The 20,819-nt window shown below is 39.0% G+C and overlaps 1 protein-coding gene across 1 annotated transcript in view; it reads right to left on the reverse strand.

Annotated features, from left to right (window-relative positions):
* Positions 1 to 4,295: 4,295 nt before the first annotated feature.
* Positions 4,296 to 20,819, reverse strand: part of mthfd1l (methylenetetrahydrofolate dehydrogenase (NADP+ dependent) 1 like) — a 41,115-nt gene continuing 24,591 nt past the window's right edge. The window contains exons 21-28 of the mRNA XM_038281662.1: positions 16,362 to 16,501; positions 14,988 to 15,029; positions 11,416 to 11,519; positions 11,129 to 11,306; positions 10,561 to 10,668; positions 10,292 to 10,444; positions 4,709 to 4,811; positions 4,296 to 4,562 (exon numbers count right to left, since the gene is read on the reverse strand). Coding sequence (XP_038137590.1) covers positions 4,722 to 4,811; positions 10,292 to 10,444; positions 10,561 to 10,668; positions 11,129 to 11,306; positions 11,416 to 11,519; positions 14,988 to 15,029; positions 16,362 to 16,501 — 815 coding nt within the window. The 3' untranslated portion in view covers positions 4,296 to 4,562; positions 4,709 to 4,721. The remainder of the gene's footprint in view (positions 4,563 to 4,708; positions 4,812 to 10,291; positions 10,445 to 10,560; positions 10,669 to 11,128; positions 11,307 to 11,415; positions 11,520 to 14,987; positions 15,030 to 16,361; positions 16,502 to 20,819) is intronic.

Genomic DNA, 20,819 nt, shown 5'->3' on the forward strand with positions numbered 1-20,819 from the left:
AAAGGATTTCACTGAGTGCCCTATAAAGGGATAAAACTTTATGAATAAAGTATATTGTACAGGGTATTTTATCAGGGGTCATTGCTTTGGAGCAAGACAAAGAGCATAATTATGTTAATTTTTACAAATTAAAATCTACACAGTTTGGCTTGCACTAATTCAGCACCTTTTACTTCGATGCTGCTAAATATAAACCATCTAATGAAACAAACTGACCCCAGAAGTCCCCTGATTTTGAGTCTTATGTCTAGGTCTGATCAGAAAAAATGCAGTTCTCGAAGGGCTCAGAGGTTTGTTACAGAGCACAAATCAACAAACAGCATCAGGAGACCAAGCAAGCACAATATAATAGGTTAGGAATCAGGTTGTGGAGCAGATTTAATGAGCAATCTGGAAAAGATCACTTTGTTTAAGTGGTGGTAACAGAACAATAAGTGACAATACTCCATCATTAGGAACGCACTAACATAGCACTGTATGGGGCGAAAGATTTCCCATGGTTATATATAATGTTCAGCCTCTGTCCAATGAAAATACGGGGTAACGTTTGTGTTTCAAACATGGGTTAAACCCACTAACGATCAGCATTTTCCTCCCTTCCCTTCCAATTGGCAAAAAAAGCTTAGTCTAACCCCCCACGGGAAATCTGCATGGCTTCTTTCCCCCAACAATTAATGGGTTCAAATTAAAGTTACTTTCTTACATTCATGTAAACTAAAAGTTAGAAAAATAAAAATAAGAATAAGAGACTGTAGAGTAATCAAAATGTTACAACGTAAATAAAAATACTGTACAGTTAGTAAAATAGTTCAGATTAAAGAAAAAATTCAACAGAATTGGGGAGAGGAGTTGCTAAAGAAATTCATAAATCGTGCACAGATATTAATGTATAGAAAACACAAACAGGCTACTTACAAGAATATGAAAATCACAGCAGGGGTGTGAACACTTGGTTATGAAATCCAACAGCAGCTGCAAGGAAAGATCTGTGATAACACTATTTTGTGCACCTAAGGTGCAGTAACAGTCCCTAAAAGAGCTCTATCTCTATCCTTTCGTTTCCCTATCGCCTGCCTTGGTTCTAGAGGTCTCCCTGAGCAGAACTGCAACAATCTACATCACTGCTGTATATATAGCATGACTGCATCTAAAAATTGCATTAAAGGAAGCAAATAAGTTAAAGGTTACCCTCTGATACACTTAATCTGGTTTATTTAGGAAATAGTTACTGCATGAGTGGCTCTGATTTCTTAAAATGACTTTAATATGTTTATCTAAAGTGACATCTTAAGGGTTTACCAATGCAATCTCAACCTTGTGAAAGGTTTTCTGGTAGGAATGAGACTCTTTACACACATTTATTAGCCTCTAGAGTGAATTGTTTATTTTCATGAACACCTTTTTGGAATTTTGCACATACCAGTCCAACTATCCACTAAATCTCTCATTAAAATAGAGAAATATGGCAGATGATTTGTATCACTCTTTAGATATCCTAGTTTTAGTTCAAGAAACTTAAACGAGACTCACTAGGGTGGACATTTGCACTTATATTGATTATTTAAAAGGATAAAATGATATTACATACTAAGGATGGTTTTAATAAGGAAACATTTTCTGCCATAAGCTGTTTAAAAAGAATGGAAGATGCATAGGATAACACAATTTAGACCAGGCAGCAAAGATCAAATGCACGGGAGAGCCACGGGAAGCTTGTTAGAGTACATAGAATAAAGGACTCTCTGAAAGATGTTTTAAAAAAAAAGGTTGCATTTCTGAAATTGCTTTATAATGTGCCTTAAATACAGAGTGGATTATAGTGAGATCCAGCTGCTGTGTTGAAAAATTACATATTTTTAAGATCTGCTTCCCTCTCTTTAGGGAAAAAAAAGAAAATAAAAAGATAAATGTGTCAGACCCTCAGTGGGGATGCTGATATTTCATGGATGAAGAAGACACAAGGCGTTTCTCATTAAACCCCTTCTGGATGTGTCATGGTTTACGCTCAATAAAGTGATAAGGCAAGGGGAGCACGAAAGCCTCAAAGCTCACCTACCCCCACAAATCAACACGTTCACAAGTAAACTGCATCCCCCCCCACCCTCTATGCAGGAAAGGAGTCTTCAATCCAAAGAGGGTAAATACAGTGGAAAGAATAAGACTTTATAAATGTATTCTAAAACACAAAAAGACAAATAAAGAATTATGACTGAATTAATCAGAGTTAAGCTCTCAATGATGCAGATTTGTGTGTTTTGTGACCAGGCCTTAGTGATTTGAAGAATGAGGCCCTGAGGTTTAGTGCTTGCATCGAGCACCAGGAGATGACTGGTCCAGGAACAGCAGGGTCTGACACGAAACCAGACGCCTATTTGCATGCCGTCCGCTGGATTAGAGGTGTCATGATGGAAGACAGATGTTAGCCAACAGAAGCTCTCTTATATTGGATAAAATAGACTAAGGTAACATCTATTTTAGCTGTTTAAGTATTTCCCAAATATGTTGGTTCAAAGACTCCTTAAAGTTTAATGAAGCTTTCATTAAATCCTTATTTACACAGATGTCAGACAACACTTAATCTAAACCAGTTCAGTTTTTGACATCCGGAGACCTGTCCTTGGTACTGAAATTGGTCCGTTGAGCAAAATATTGCCAACAAATTATTCGAAATTATCACAAACACTTCTTGGTTGATCAGAAATGAGGAAACAAACCTCTCCACAAAAACAACTTTAAATCTGTCATCGGCTCAAAACAGAGACGCTCAGCCCCCCCACCTTACTCGGCATGTATTTATGTAACAGTGGGAATAAATGACAGGATTCCCGGAGCCAGAACTGTAGTTTTAACTGCCACTTCCTGACGGTTTGAAGGCAGAGAATAACAGAGTGAGGAGGTGTGGAATGTCAGCTATGCATGCATGTAAAGCAGCTCCATGTTGCAAACGCTATATAATGACAGATGCTGCGCCCTGCGGTGCTGCTTAGGGGGCCCGGCAGCCAACTTTCAGGCATGCTGCCAACACCTTGGTAGACTACATTATCTTTTGGGAAAACAAAGAAATGCTTGGAGAGTCCTGGATGTTTGCAAAAAGATTTTATTTTGGTATATTCTTTATCTTTTGGGTACAGTTCTGTAGACTTGTCAGAAGATTGATGAAGGCAAAGGAGCTGGTAGAGGACCTCTACAGGATCAGAACCCCCCCTGTTAGATTTTTATCTTTCTTGCAAGATACAAGCCCAATACCTGTTTACAACCATGCTATTAGCAGCACATCTGTCTACTACAGCTGTTAGTGAATCAGCAGTTTGTAACCTGCTTTGAAAGTATTTTTTCTACATTCATGCTTACCGCAGTTCTTTTGGCATTTTGTGTCATTTCTTTATAGGAAGCAAGAACTTTTAAAAGGTATTGGCAGATATTTTTCTCAAAACAAAGAAGGTATTACCTGCAAAAGCATTCCAGGAGATCTTTTAGTATATTTTATCCTGTATTCTAAAGCACTTGATGCATATGTGTGAGGCAACAAAACAAGAAAAACTGTGTGCAGAAATAGGAAAAAAACCAAATATACAAGAACAAATTTGTAAGCAATAAGATATTTATTTAAAAGGCACTTGTGGTCATCTGAAAATATATATATATCCAAAAAATATTGAACATATTTTGGTCAGGGGAGTAAAAAAAAAATGCTTTAACACCATTCCAGCTTTTGAAAGTCCCATTTGTTTTAGTCCGTTTAACTGTAAAAGTAGATTTAGTTAAATTCAGTCAGTAACACGGGTAATGATGAAAAACAGAGGTGAACTCAGCCAATTAAGCAATTAAATTGTTTTTTTTTTTTTGCACCTGAATGTCCGAGTTACCGCCTCTGCCTTAATGTTGGACCATAAGATTATATAAATAAAAAAAGCTCACCAATAAAATAAAAAAGAAATCATATAACAGCAAAAAAAGATAACAGAGAAAAGATAATACCGGACCATAGTATCAAGTTTTTGTTCATCTTCCAGTAACAAAGCAGAAAAATACACAAACTGTATAAACAGTTTTAGCACCATTGTTAAGACATTTGACTGGGGTTGACCTTTATGAAAAAGAAAATCAAATTAAAACCACAAAAAAACAAAAGAAGAAAGCACGTAAACCCAAATAAATTTGAAACCTTCGACAGAGCAGTAGCAGTAAACTCATGGAGTGATGCTGAATCCACTATCACAGCTGGAGATCTTTGACATGTCAAAGAAATGTGCAAATACAGCATAAACCTAAAACTGAATTAATGAATGAACTGTTTGATTTGTTGTTCTTGAAACAAAGAAAAATTAATTGAATTTAATGCTGCTAAGGTAAAATAAGTCAGCAGGATTGTCACTGAGCACATTAAGCACTGCTTTTCTGTATTAGCTTTCATAGTTAGGTATTCAGGCCAAACAGCAAAGAGCAGACATATTTAAGCACAAGGCTTTTGATGTGAGGCTACTTTTAACAGCTGTGGTGTTTCATCTCAGTGTTTCAGATGTAGAGGGAACAGCTGAGTGTTACGGATCCTGAGAACCAACCTAGGAGCATAAGGAAAAGAGAAAATGTTTAAGGAGTACGGCAGGGAGAATTTAAACACTATAAACCTACAACTACAACAGCCATGTATGTACCATACAAGACCAGGTAGATTCTGCAACAGGGAGGATGAAGCAGTTGTACCCACTGAAACATGTTGCTCAGAAGAGGCCGCTGATCTCCTCCGTTACTGGATCGAGGTCTATGTCGTAGAAACAAGGTCGGGTTGGCAGGCCGGGCATTGTGCTCATCTGTAGAAACAGCCATGGAAACGGAGTATTTCAAGACACTTTAAATGGATCGTATTACAGACCTATCAAAGGAAGGAAACATTACACAGCAGCTGCATCTGTTCTGCAACTGTTTTTTTTTTTTATATAAAACTCATCAATATGTCAGTGGCTTAAAAAATAAATCAGTACATGTTAGATGTATGGTAAACTTCACTAAAACCATGCATTAGAATGGTCTCCACAACACAGCTGCTTGAGACCCTGCAGAGGTTCAGCTTCTAAACGTGGTGATCAGGTGAGTGGGATCAACCCCTACAGGTCCAATAACAATAATCTGGACTCATTTAACTTCACGTCAACGGGGTAGAAAATGGCAGCCTTGTTCATAGAGAGGACAATGGGGCGGCCTCTAGGGCAGGAGGTTTAATCAAGTCAAACCCGTTCCAGTGATTACAGCTAAAACATTATTCCCTGAAGTCCAGCTCAAAGAAAGAGGATGACTCTGATTGATAATCACTGCTTTGCAAACTACAAACATAGTTGGGAAACATAATGCAATATCTAAGACTAATGCACATGTAGAACATAAGAAAAAAATCTGTGCCATAGTTGGAAAATGTGCTTCGAACCAAACAAATCAAGTGATTTCAGAAAGTCACTGAAGAAATGTGTGATAGTGATAAGGAAAAACTGGAGAAAAACATTAAAATAATAGTAATATCTGAATAATAACACACCATAAAAGACAGGGGATAAACTTAGACACTTATTACTGCAGAGATTAAAATGTCTGTTTAGTAAATAAAGCCTAAATGGATCAGAAAGAAGGTGGGTTGAAATACAAACAAAAAAAAGGAATATAAACCTCAGACAGTACAGTTTATGTAGGTCTAAAAAAAGCCACCTTATCCACTTGGCCACCAAAACTAAGAAATTTGTATTTCGGTCAGTGGTGACAAAAGTACAGACATTTGTTACTGAAGTAGAAGTATAGATATTGCAGTTTTTAAAACACTCTGGTAAAAGTAGAAGTATCTTTACTCAAGTAAAAGTGAAAAAGTATGTGCTCCAAAAAATACTTAAGAGTATAAAAGTATAAACCAAACTAAAAAAAAAAAAAACAGCCAGGTGCCACTATATGAATTAGAAGCTCAATTTTTCGACTATTTTGAAAGATTCTTTGAGATAGGGCCAAGAATTTGGGAGGTCTTGTTGGTCTCCGTCTCACGATACGCTCTCGCCTGCATCCGACCTTTCAGACATTTCAACATCTTTTTCTGAATCCTACATTGTAGCATGGCATAGACAATTCGAGTTTGCAGTTTGAAGAACACCTGCTTGCTTCTGATGATTTCCTTTAGCTAACCAATGAGTGTTTGCGTTATATGACTCATCCAATTACGCTAGTTTTCACTAGATGTGGATGGAGCCAATGATCTGCATTGCATGGCGCACATGACGGGAAATAAATATTTATAAACGTTAAACCAAAAGTCACGAGTAACGTTTGTTTTTAAAATGTAAGTAATAGAAAGTACAGATACTTGTGTGAAAATGTAATGAGTAGAAGTCAGAAGTAGGAAGAAAATAAGTAAAGAGGTAAAGTATAGATACCTAAAAATGTACTTAAGCACAATAACAAAAGCATTTCTACTTTGTTACTTGACACCTCTGATTTCGGTTACCTTACTTTTTTTTTTTATTTCAATTGAAACCATTTCTGAGATTGAATATTGTTCTGTTTTCAGCAACCATCAAATCAGTGACATTTCTTTTAAAGCTGTTTTATATGCACCCAACACCTCGAAGCAGTGTCCTAAGGTTTCCGTTGGTTAACTTTTATTTCTTAAACACAATTTTATGCCCCTTACTATTTCAATTAAGAGCCTATAAAAGTATGAAAATCACCTTAACTTTATTAACCTCATGATCAATGATCAATTTGTAACTACTGAAGAAGCTGTAATTATAACCAAAGTAAATCATGTCACTCGAATAAAATAAATTTCCCTTTAATTCGACACATCATGGACTAGCTTGTCAGTTTTCACTTCAGCCATAGATATATTTTAAAAGGAAATTCATCACTTAAATACATCAGAAAAGGTGTGCTGTTATGTGGAGCAGCAGCTGGCCTACAGATGTTCCTGCTAGTGTATGTTCAACCCCAAATGTCACTGACATGTTTTAGCCATCTACTGAAGCCAGTCTGAGGTAAATTTGTTCTTTCCCATGATAAAGGGTCCTAGCTCTACATGTAACAAGAATGATCAGAAAATAATAGTCCGCTGGCCCTTACAGAGGAATAACACCAAAATCTGACGGCTGCTGAACTTAATGCATTATTCAACAAGCGATTTTAAATCTAAAGCCAGTAAAAATACGTATAGGCATCAGATTAGGATGAAGAAAGTAAAAAAAGTTAAGGACACACGAAAAGTAGACAGCAGTAGAAACGGTTAATGAAATTAATAACATCACTCTGAACTTAATCATGTGAGCGCAGACTCACAAGTTACAAGTTTCATGTACGCTAAGTAAATTAAGTAATTAGACAAACTGAATAATGAACATTTGGTAAAAACCCAGTTCAGTGTTCGGAATACTAGAGACAACTCTTAAAAACACATTTTCCATCTCAAAAGTGGAATCATCTAGTCCAGAAGGACAGGAAAACCATCCTGTTCATTAGAGAGGCAGCGACATTCTTTGCATGCCTCCCTTCTACTGACCCAGGGGCAGTTTTATGGGACCATTAGTACAAATGAGACAGGAGGAAGTGAGCAAAGAGTTTCCTGTCTGAGGAAGTCTAAAGCAGGGTGGACATGTATATACAATCTGACATAGCGGATGTGGATCGTCAGCTCCAGCTCAGCTTCTGGTTGCATTTCAAGTATGCAACAGGCACATTCCTGAAACAATAGTAGATGACTCAAACTAGAAGTAAAGGAGCTTCTTCTTCGTCATTCAAGAGATTAAATGGTTGAGAGTAATGGGAAAACGCTGAATAATCAATAAAAGAGGAGTAGTTTCCAACAAGTAAAAGGTTTATATGCGAGTGGAATTAAACGTTTGGTTAAACAGAAAACTTTAGCATCTTTAAGTAACTTCTTCAAACGGTTGTATACCTTTGGTAGCAGCTTAGCACTCAATAGATTTAATAAAAACTGTAAAAGAGGAGCCTACTCATTGAATCCTTAAGACAGAAACTGTTACATACTGCCATTGATCTGTTTGTTTCTATATATACGGCTAAATAACCATATCTAAGACCATATCTAAATGGCTTTGATTGGAAAAATAATTTTTTTTTTTTAAAGTAATAAATATTTGAGTTTGACTACGTTATGACAAAGAGAACACTTGACTAATAACCAATTTAAAAATGAAAAGAATGAAAAAAAAAACACCACCAATTTGGATCACATTGCCTGCGGTGAGAAGAGCCACACTGTGATCATATTATCCCTCCAATTTAATATAATGCTGATTTATGGTCATTAATTTATAAAGTTTTAGTAATTTCATTAAATTCCCAAAATAGGAAGTCAAAATAAATGTTTCCTGTTGGCATTTAAATTACTTATTGAGATGAAAAATATGTGAATGAAAGACTGATGTCACTTAAGAGAATAAAAACATAATACAGCATGAACATTTAAAAAAAAAAAATTCAAACTTTTGGATCTCTTTTAGTCTTCAAAGCAACAAAAGATGAGCTCTTACCACCATCACGCACGCCCCCCCCCCCTAAAGCCTCAGAACAAGTTGGCACTTGCAAAAACACGTAACACGCCGTGGCTAAAGTTGGAAACTCCACTCTGCCAAATAAGTCCCTCAATTATCTGCAGACACAACGAGCCTTTGTGGGGAACAACCCTGCAGGACACAGGGTAGCTGGATTCACCCCCCCTTTAGAGAAAAGTCTTGAAGAACAACAGATATTCACTATGAATGGGGATTAAGAAGCAAAACTCGATTCACGTTATGACGATGAGCTGGTCAATCTTCAACCTGTTAAAACTGTTTTGAACTTCCAGATCAGTCAGCTTTTAATAGTTTTAGATGAGGGACACATACAGCACAGAGATCTGTTGTTCTGCCGGTGACTCGCTCTCTGACATGTCTGAAGCATTAGATCAGGCCAGTTCTTTACTCACTGATGATCCTCATCCTTTACTAGCATTTTGAACAAACCACGGTTCCCATACTGGTAACTCCACCTGTCCCAGTCAGCTGGATCTTCTGACATTTTCATATTTAGTGCTGAATGCAGCTCAAGTCTAATTTCTGCATCTGCTAAAGCATTGCAAATAGATTCTTTAGAGATATTCTTTCTATGCTTCATGTATTTCTGGTTTTTCTGTCTTTTTTTAACACTGACATTCCAATAAGTCAAAACATAACTTGCACTGAATATAAGCAGAAAATGGAAGCAGATTTGTCAATGAGAGACCTGCTAGCAGTCAGCTGAAGGGTTCAGAGTCTGGTGTTGCCACTGCGTGAGTGGAGGATCAAGGGCGGGTTTGGGGAGAACGGACAGATGCCAGCAACCTTGTTTCACAGCATGGCCAGGGGTTGACACCTCCACCCCTGACAATCCGAAGCGGACCCTAAGGGTACGCTGGTGAAACGGCGGGAGGCGAAGCATGCAGGAACTGGCTTCCTTCCTGCCCGGCCCATCGTTGAACCCCCCGAGGGGTTCTAGACAGGGTAGGACAGGACAGGAAGAAAAGCAGAGGACATGACTGAAATTACCAAACACTGACCAGTGACAAAACTTAGAAATGTAAGATCTTATGAACTATGTTTTAATCAATAAACTCTTCATTAACCAGCAGAAAGTAGCCATGTTTGTACCAGAGAGCTCAAACATTTACAGCTGTGGGGGTCGGGGCTCTTTTCCAAACCGAAATATCCACTGTTTCTAAATCTTTTTAAGCTATTTTAATGTAAAACCAAAAAGCAACATTCATAACATATTTCTATAGTGGCATAAGCAGACTGGATGGATGCTTAGACAGAAAGGTGGATGGATGACTGATAAATGGAGTATTTGGATAAATTAATGTATGCACTGAATGGAGACAGCAGAGAACAAGAGACTTGGATGCATTGATGGATTTGTGAATTGATAAGATGTAGGAAAGGATGCCTGGAGAAATAGATGATGATGCTGAATGGATAGACGGATGAACTTTTGGATGAACAGACGGAAGGAAAAGTGGATGGACAGACCTTAAAATAATGGGCTAATTGCGTTTCTACCAACCAAACATGTCCCTAAAGTAACAGAGTAAATAGACACATGCTCAAAGTAATCAAACTATAAATTTATCATATGTTTTAGCAGCATTTGTGGGTAAAACCCCCCCCTCCAGATTTCTGTTTAACATTTCGGCATCAAACTAAAAAATCAAATCATATTAAACATTGATCATACTCCGTGTTTAAAAGGTTAAATGTGTTGCTAGTTTTAACATCCAAATCCCTCTTACCGTTCCCACTAGTGGGTAGATGAAGCCTGCTCCAATACTTGCACGGACATCCCTGATGGGCAGAACGAATCCAGTGGGTGCGCCTTTCTTATCAGGCATGTGGGACAGGGACAGATGGGTCTTTGCCATGCAGATGGGCAATGATCCATAACCCTAAATACAAGCATAAAAACGGGGTTATATAGTATAAATAGAGAGCAGGGGGAGGATAGAGGCAACAGGATTCCCGTCCCTTTGTGAGTCTTTCATTACAGCTGCAGTGATCTCACCTGTTGATTATAGTAATCTATTTTGCTCCTGGCCTCTGGAGACAGCTCGATGTCCTCCGCTCCGTACACTTTCTGGGCTATTGTTCGGATCTTCTCCAGTATTGGCATCTGTGGGAAAAGCAGCGCATCGGCAACGTGTAGACACAGAGGGACAGGGAGCCAATAAAGGAGGGGAAGTACCAATTAGAGTAAACATCTGTATGAGGCCAACACTAATCTGAAGTGTTTAACCAAGTGATTCGATTTAAGGACCGAGTATAACAAGCCAAGTCTTCTGACACTTCCCACTGGATTTCAAGAGTTCATATCAGTCCGAATAAGTGTTTTTCTCTTAACAAGCATGCTGTGAATGGAACAACCCTTAATGACAGCCAATGTGATGGCGGCAGTTAATTTAAGTCACAACTACTTCATCTAAAAAACTCCAAACAGCTGATTTTTTTGTAACCTCAACAAGCTTTGGCGAAAACAAATTAATCATTGGGTGCAAACAAAGTATCCAAAGAAAATCAAACATGAAGGTATTTCAATGGTAAGAAATGTTGGTGTACGTAGCACCTGAGCTAACCTCTGTATTATACAGGAACTGGAAGTTTGCAGGTCTGCTAGCTGCCTCTTTCACGGCCTTGGCCAGCTGTAAAGAGCCCCGCCCACCCTGCGACCAGTGCTGACACGGCACAGCGTCAGAAGCGCCACACTCTCTGGCTATCTGACACACCAGGTCAATCTCTGCTTGGGTGTCCGTCCTAAATGACCAGAGGGGAGAGTCTTATATGCGATCACTCAAAGGACATGAAATGAGAATCTGATGGATTTAAAAACTTGGTATTTTGGATTTGAAATGGTTTAAAGTACCTGAAAGCGTTCAGTGCCACCACCACAGGAACGCCAAATAGGTGGGCAATCTGGATTTGCTTCTTCAGGTTGCTACGGCAGCCGCTGGCAACGAGGCTGAGGTTCTACGAGAGAAACGCACAAAAAACTCAGAGGCTTAAAAAAAAAAAACAACAGGAGCATTTGGTTAAACTTGTTTTTTTTTTCAGTTCCTTTCAAAAGGTCATAATAAAAAACTAACTAATCTATTCTATATGTATTTAATATGATAAACCAACACAAATAAAAGGCAAACTGAAGTCCCCCTCCCCCCCCTTTTTGTAAATCGTTTGGCATGAATGTTTCTTAGCCCACTTTAGCCTAATATTTCCTAAAATAAATTCTAGTCTCGTAATTATTAAATGAGATCCACATGAACATGTGGAGAATGATCGACTGGCTGGTTGACACCAAACTGTTTGGCCTTGGTAAAAGCAACCCTACTCGTCACCCTGAAAAATCCATCCCCACCATGAAACATTTCTGACAGCAGCAGCATCATGCTGTCTGGGTACAGAAACGGGGTAGCTAGTAAAATTGATGAGAAGATGGATGCAGCCAAATAGGAAGGAATCTTGAAGACAACTTTATAGAGGCTGTAAAAGTTCTACTTCAAGCAGGAGGAGCCCAAATATAGAACCAATACCATAGATTAGATCACATTATTTTGACTATATTTAAAGGTGCAGCAGGAGATCTTTTCTAACCGTTTTTTACCATGTGGCTTAAAGATCTCACCATAGCCACTTAGCAAGCAGTGAAATAGAAGGTCTGGAAGTGAAACTAAAATAAATGGTGCCCAATACAGTGAGAAATCAATGAATAACCCCAACCAATCACAATAGACGGCCCGTTGTACACGTTTGGGTTCTGACATGTGAATTACGGTCGTCTGTTTGTCCCTCCCCCCTAGGCGCATAGCCTGACACATGAACGGATCGATCCCCCAATGCTCGTGCAGGACGCCATGGCTGGAAGCTAGCCACTGTTATGCTACGTTCACACCTAAAGCTAACCTGACAACAGCCAGATGCATGTCTCGCTCCGCCTAGCTCCACTCACATACATCTGGGAACCCGCTCATTGAAAATGATTTCCCCAACCGAATTTATGGTCTGTCCAATCAGGACGCAGGGCGGGTGTGTCCTGATTGGCGGCTCGCATTGAGGAAGCAAGCGTTAGCATTGATGCTGCTATTTCTTCTGTGCTGTCCAATCTATCTGATATTGTTTCATTAAAAGAACATCAGAGAACGGCTTTGAAGGCTTTTGTTGGTGGAAACGATGTTTTCGCCCTTCTCCCGACCGGATTTGGCAAGAGCTTGATCTACCAAATGGCTCCTCCTCTCACAGCGTCACGGGTTAGCTTCGGTGTTAGTGGTTGAAATAGCACGTCAATAAAGATGACAAACAAGTGGCTTATCCAATCATATGCAAGGAGTTCTGATAAGGCCCAGCCTTCAGTAAAGGCAATTCCTATGGCGGGTTCCCAGATGTATGCGAGTGGAGCTAGGCCGAGCGAGACATGCATCTGGCTGTTGTCAGGTTAACCTAAAGCAGCAAGAGCAGCAAAAAAAAAAAACGCGCGTGCTGCTTCATTTTCTATGCTTGTACAAGTTCAGTTCTGATGTGTGGCTGAAGCATCTATGCTTGGGTGACCAGATTTGGGTTTCTGAAGTGTCAACTGCTGAAACGCTGACTGGACCGGACCTCAGGAGAGAGCCATGAGCCGCCCGTCCTCAGCCAGAGGAGGGGGGCTGGGGAGTGGTAAGGCAGGCGGGGGGGAAGCACAGGGATGCAGGTGTCCAGGCTACTGTTACCAGGTCAGGTTCAGTCACTCCGTCCTCCGCTGGCTCCCTGTTTCGACTACGTGCTGCACTGTAGTCGACCAAAATCCCGGTTGCTGCTCTGGCTGTGTGGTCAAAAAGTGGGTGTGATGCGCGTTGGGCTGAGCTACCTTATCCTTTCTTTGCCTGTAACAATGGCGGCTATATTTGCTGTGATCAGTGGGTAAAAAGCAGTTTGAATCTATTTTGAAGTGAGAAAGTCCACCTGAAAACATTGTCAGTGCAGTCAGTTCATCGGGTTTTCCATCCTGCCTTCAATTATTATTTCTGTCGGAGCCGCTCAGACCCAGGTACACCGGCGGTGCGCAGTCACTAGGAAACCCATTCAACTGCAGCCTATGGCCCAGTTTGCTGTGGTGGAGGCGACCGCCTGGAAGGCGTTTTTCATGTCCGTGATCCAAACTGCCGGCACCAGGGTATTGAAAGCAAACATGTTTTGCTGGCAGATTTCGTCATTTTGACTTAATTTAGGCGTTAATGACCAATTCAAATGAGTGATAATGGCGATCTGCATCATCAGCGCTGCTCCCGCTGCCATGTGCATTCATGTGTTTTGAAGGCATGGTTTCGAGGGGTGTTCTGAAGGGAGAATACATGGTTGTGTATGTTCAAAAATATATCTCGCTGGAACCGTTTTTCCAAGATCTCCTACAGCACCTTTAACAGTTGAAATCCAGAACTATAATTACGTTTGGTTCATCTATGAAATGATGAATCAATAAAATATGTTGTAAAATATCTTTGGGTGTGCTTACTTTTACAAAGCCTTCTGTGTATATATATATATATATATATAAATAAATAAATAAATAAAACTGTTACATGACCCCTCAGTTCATCTAACAGTCAACATCTACGGAAGCTGCTTCAGCTGAAACAGTGAGAGCAATTTAGAGAGAGATCATTTGGATGCTCACACAGGAAATCAGCGATTTCAGCTCACGTCAAGCTTAAATGCTCTCATTTCCTGCTCAACAATTTCACAGAGGAGTCAAAACAAATTCAGAAGAAATCACTTTAAGCATTAAAAATTGATTGCAGCCATTAACGTTGATTCTTAGATTCTTTTGGGTATTTTAACATTCATTTTTCTGTACTTGGTCTGGGTAATGAAATCTACTATAGAAAGTATCCCACATTATTTATTGTTCTGCCGTTGTCCTGTTCACTAAATTGGTAGCTACTCCAAAACAGAATTTGAAGCTCATCTTAACTCTGACATATAGATATAGAAATCTGACGTTTCCATGCATCTTCTTCTCTGAATCCTGACAGACTTTGGTGACCAAAGTCCAGGGATTCTGACCAGATAGGCCAGGAAACCACAAACTCATGTTCTATATGAGCTGCTAATCAAATAACCATGTTTGTGGTTTTCTATACAGGTGGAGCTCCGACTGCAACTGGAAACAAAGCAGATGAAACAGGCTGGCTCAGGCCACCGGTAGAACCTCCTTATGAGCTCCCTTAAATTTCTTAAAATGGCATCAAATCTCATGTCCTGTTCCATGAACAGAGCTCTGTTGCAGCTTTAATTTGCCTGCAACACAGCAAACGTTTCACTTAATGCAATTAAAACATCCCAGCCCATTTATGTTAATTAGATTGGAAGCTACTGTATGTTCAGAGCAGCCAATGCATCAGCTCAGACATATTTTCATATTTGTCATGCTCCCCAATCTGTACACTCTGGTATCTAAGCTCATACCTCGTCAATGTACTCTTTGGGAAGAGGCGCACCAGCTGACACCTAAAACACAAGACATATAATAAGACATAACAGAATAAACATCTTTTTTCTTTTCTTTTTTTAAAGTATGCAGTTGGAAAAAAATTAAGTAACGTAAATTCTTCTCATTAGGTTTTAAAACTGCTATTACTGCTACACATTTATTGAAGGGAAGCTGATGCTATGAAATTCCAACTACTTTAAAAGAGGAGTAAACAATTAAAAATAGTTTGTATTGCTCACAGATTTCACCAGTGAATTTAATGATGCTAAACTGATTTGACTGACAAACATTCAACTGATTCATAAGTAAAAATAAACCAAAAAAGGAGAGATGCTTTAAATACCGGGTAGGGATGCATCTTATCGATTAACTGATCTAAAATGACTTGATCCTAACTCAGTGGCATCATAATAACTGAACTGTTTGTTTGTGGCAGCTGTATTAAAAACAGCTTGAATCAAACTTTTTTTTAAATATATTATTAAGCATTTTAATAAGACATAAAAAAAAGAACCTATTAGGTAACTGAATTTAAAAAGATGATTAAAATATGTGAAGCACCTATGATTTCCAAGGTAAAGGGATGTAAAACCATTACTGAAAAACCGGATATGCTGCCTTTTGTTTTAATGAAGTGGATGTTAGCTGTGATACAACTCTCTGTGTAACACAGCCAGCCCTGGGAGAGACTTTTTGCCGTTAGAAGCGCTTTTGAACCATGTTTTTGTTGCTTTCACAGGACTAAAAACTCGACTCCATGAAGTCCATTAAATCCCCACCTTTCCAATCTACCGTGCTTATTGTTAACCCGTCTTCTTCTGCTGTTTAACCACTGTTTAGCGTTATGCCATCCACTTTTTTTTTTAATCATTGTCTTTCAAGCACAGATGAGAATTTGACATTGCTCAATCACAAAGTAGGACTATATGGGAGCAATTTAGGTGATAATTTAGGATTTATTTGTTTATATTTACAAACAAAAAAGCATGAAGTCCATTCTGCATCCTGTTAACATGCCTCCTTTTGGATTATTTCTCTTGCAAATATGAGTTAGACTCCGCTTAAGAATGAATAGTGGTAACATTAAACCACCAAAAAAACATTCTTCATAAGCGGACTTTATCTATGAATTTAAATCTAATCAACAAATCATTGCAAGCTGATTATTTGTTTACATCCCTGGTACAGGGGGTAGTTCACTGTATTTGAGTCTACAAAACATAGTGTTACTTTATTAGTCCTTAAGCTGCTGATTTAGTTTTTTTTTTCCTACCAATACATAAGAATATTCATAAAGGTTTATTAAAGTTAGCACAGAGAAAAAGAAACTGGTCACAATGCATACTTACATTTGGGCCCCCTCCATGCATCTTCAGCGCTCGCACAGTTGCAACCAGCACCACCACATTGGGCCTCAAACCAGAAGCTCGACACTTAATATTAAAGAATTTCTCCATCCCAATGTCTGCTCCGAAGCCAGCTTCAGTCACTTGAGAAAGACACACACACAACTTAAACACCAATAGTATGAAGACAGACATAAATACTAGCAATTTTCCAACATCATAACAAGAAACTGATCTAAGTAAACTGTCTAAAAGAGTGATTGTTGTTTAAATTAAATCAAAGCTGCTAAACTAAAATCTATGGTGAATCCTTGTAAAGACCACTGATTGTTTGACTATCATCTATCACTGTTGCTCTATTCAACAATGATTCGTTTACTGTTTAACACTAGATCTGACAAAAGTTGAACTCTTTAAAACAAACAGCAAACAGATGAGCTCATTCAGTCTTAACCAAGAGACCTGAACAGCAGAGAAGTAGTGATGCACCGAGTAATGGGTACGATCTAAGTGCTCTCTAAAAGACAGAGGGCCTTTCAGACGGACAGCACTGAACAAGGGCCTTTTGAATGAGCCAAAGGTCCACATGGAATCCAGGCTTTGTTAAGATGGGGTTTCCTCTTACGAGCCATTTTGGAGCGTGTAAGTGTGAGCATTAAGCGATTACCATCTACTTGTATAGTGACATGCGGACAGCTTTGAGTGGCCGGTTAAGTTTTGATGGAAGCTAGCCACTTTAGCTCTGAAAGTCAAAACTAACCACTGTGACTCCAAAAGGCCTTAAACTATAACACTCTTAAAATCAGTTTATTGAAGTATTTTTTAGAGGACTCAGATCTTTGAAACTCATCTTTTCAAAAGCTCTAAATCCTTCAAATATCAAAGTTCTCCACTTTTTTTTCTCCTTCTAATTTAAAACTAAAGTATTGCCAATTTCAAGATCCCCAATAATACAATAAAAAAAACTAATTAGACTAAACTAGACTAGATAAACAACTAAAAAAAAGACCATAAAAAGTAATCAAATATGGCCTGGTTTATTTTGAATCGCAGATTTGTTAAAAAAATGTTAAATTTCAGTCAGATTATATAATTGAAGCTGTATTTGATAAGACGATTCAAATATCTTTACTGAAGACAATCAACTGCAAGAAACGACAGCAAGTCTTATCTTCTCTTTTTTTCTTAATTTTTACAAAACATAAATAAATAAAAACTGTGCTGGTGTAAGATTCAGACTAATACTGCTAGCAGGTGCTAATGAAGGTGCAGATAGCGGTCAATGGATCAGTCAGGTTAAAAATCATCTGGTTTCCCACAGATTGGCAGGATGTTAGTTATGTCTGTCTGTTTAGGGAGAAACAATCAATGCAAATGCAGGCGACAAAACTAACAGCCCTGCTGCAAAGTGAGCAACATTAATCAGACCATTAACTATCTATACAGGTCTTAAAAAACCCATCAACCTTCAGGTTTGTTTTACACTGATTTCTATTAATAACGTCACTAATTTAGCCACTTATGTCTTCTCTGCTACAATGACAACATTTAATTCATATATATGAAGAGCTACTTTTTATTAATTAGTTCCACCTTTATATTGAAAATGAAAGAAGGAATAAGCTTCGAGAATAAAACAGACACATTGAAAAGTAGGTGCTTAAAAAATATTGTGTTTTAAATGTTTTTGTTTATATATAACCAGACCTAAAGATTTTTTTTTTTTATTAGTCTTTAGGGAAACTTAACGTGGGAAATCTTGAAAGCAGGAGCCGCGGGTTATTGGTAGTTAGTAAGCCAGACAGCTAATGATATAGGACTCATACACATCTGGTGTGTGGGATTCCCAGATTTCCAGCCCACATCCCCACAGAGAGCAGCAGCTTTTACCTTTAATCCCAGATTCCTAAGGACACCAAAATAACAAGAAGGCCGATGAAGCATGACCAGGAGTAATTTCATTATGATCCCCTCAAACATCAGAGGTCACAAAAGGTTCAAATACTTCCTTTATGGGAATTACAATAAACTAAAAGTGCACCACCCAGAATATAAGCCAGACATAAATATTTTTTTCTTTTTTTTTTTTTTTAAAGGTAGCGTTTGTTTTAAGATTTTGTGCAGCACCCAATCAGATAAAAGGTAATCTTTTCTCTAAAGTGATCAGATACTTGTTTTTGCATCTGCCATATGCTCTTTAGAAGAGCATGGCATCACTGGACTGTTGTAATCATCCTCAGTATCCTATTCTGCTGACTAGGATACTTGTTAGATGGACCAGAGGGCAGACACAGACTCAGCTTTGCAGAGTATCATCTCTCCATACGACACTAGGTTTGCGATCTACGCTTAAATCTGACAATCACAAAAGTCTCTCTAACCTTCCCCAAGAGTTGACCAGAGGGGAAGAACTTTAATCATGACTTCCATGTTGACACTTTTCAGATGATGGCCAAAGTGTGCTACACATCTTCAGATTACTGACTGAAACATAAGCTGAGAAAGACTTCAGACCACTGCTTGTATTGTTCTGACTGCTCTCTGTTGGCTGATAACTCCTGTGGATAAGAACAATGGTCTTATATTTGCACTTCTGACGCCCAAACTCTTCAGCTACTGAGACTATTTTTAAACAATGAGTGTGACGTGTGAAATATTTGCAGCAGTTTTGCAAAAGTTTTGTCTTTCACTTAAATTATATTTTTCTGTGGTCCATAGATTTTCCTGCAAACCAGTATCAGTTGTTTTTGTATTTCAGTTGTATTTTTCAGTTTTTTAAAAAGTCAACAATTTGTTATGATGAATTAATTAAAGATGTGCCAAAGAGGATTTAATAAATTTTATACCAAAAACGTGTTACAGTACAATTATTGCAGGTGCTATGAAAGGGTAACCAGCTCTGAATCCTGCAGCATATGATGAAATAAAATACAATTCAACCTATGCCTCATAGTATACAACCATTAAGCAGATCAGATTTTTATATTTAAACTGCATGCTGTTAGTGATGCAATTTAAGGCAAAAAAAAAAAAGAAATTGATTTGCTATATTTAATTAATATGCCCAAAAAAAATGGGATGGTGCATTTTTTTATGTAAAGTACCAACACTGCCCACTAAAGCTTCAAGTGGAATTGTGAAGTATTATTTAATCAGAGATTGTCTCACAGTCCGTTGAAGAAGCCGACTTCCAAAATGCAGGGAAGTAGATAAAAATAAAGCAAAATGTGTTGTTCCTTTTTCATAAATCTGGATTTAATCGGCTAGAATAATGTGAGCTGATCTGGCACGCCAAAATAAGAAAAGGGAATGTGTGGGGTACGTGCATCTGAGCTGCCTGGGGAGGAAAAACCTAGGGAGGTCCATTTCCTGGCATATCAGGGAGTCAGGTAACAAACACAAGGACACATGGGGGGGTGGTTCTAAGATAAACAGAGAACAATGGAGGTAGAAAGAAGGGTTTATATTAACATCTCTGAGTTCTCCATAAATGCTGCACATACACTATATTGCCAAAAGTATTTGCTCACCCATCCAAATTATTGGAATCAGGTGTTCCAATCACTTCCATGGCCACAGGTGTATAAATTCAAGCACCTAGGCATGCAGACTGTTTTTACAAACATTTGTGAAAGAATGGGTCGCTCTCAGGAGCTCAGTGAATTCCAGCGTGGAACTGTGATAGGATGCCACCTGTGCAACAAATCCAGTCGTGAAATTTCCTCGCTCCTAAATATTCCACAGTCAACTGTCAGCTGTATTATAAGAAAATGGAAGTGTTTGGGAACGACAGCAACTCAGCCACGAAGTGGTAGGCCACGTAAACTGACGGAGCGGGGTCAGCGGATGCTGACGCGCATAGTGCGAAGAGGTCGCCAACTTTCTGCAGAGTCAATCACTACAGACCTCCAAACTTCATGTGGCCTTCAGATTAGCTCAAGAACAGTGCGCAGAGAGCTTCATGGAATGGGTTTCCATGGTCGAGCAGCTGCATCCAAGCCATACATCACCAAGTGCAATGCAAAGCGTCGGATGCGGTGGTGTAAAGCACGCCGCCACTGGACTCTAGAGCAGTGGAGACGCGTTCTCTGGAGTGACGAATCGCGCTTCTCCATCTGGCAATCTGATGGACGGGTCTGGGTTTGGCGGTTGCCAGGAGAACGGTACTTGTCTGACTGCATTGTGCCAAGTGTAAAGTTTGTTGGAGGGGGGATTATGGTGTGGGGTTGTTTTTCAGGAGCTGGGCTTGGCCCCTTAGTTCCAGTGAAAGGAACTCTGAATGCTTCAGCATCCCAAGACATTTTGGACAATTCCATGCTCCCAACTTTGTGGGAACAGTTTGGAGCTGGCCCCTTCCTCTTCCAACATGACTGTGCACCAGTGCACAAAGCAAGGTCCATAAAGACATGGATGACAGAGTCTGGTGTGGATGAACTTGACTGGCCTGCACAGAGTCCTGAC

Source organism: Cyprinodon tularosa, unplaced genomic scaffold (genome assembly GCF_016077235.1).
Source record: "Cyprinodon tularosa strain WSP-4 unplaced genomic scaffold, ASM1607723v1 ctg173, whole genome shotgun sequence".
In the NCBI taxonomy this organism is placed as follows: Eukaryota; Metazoa; Chordata; class Actinopteri; order Cyprinodontiformes; family Cyprinodontidae; genus Cyprinodon; species Cyprinodon tularosa.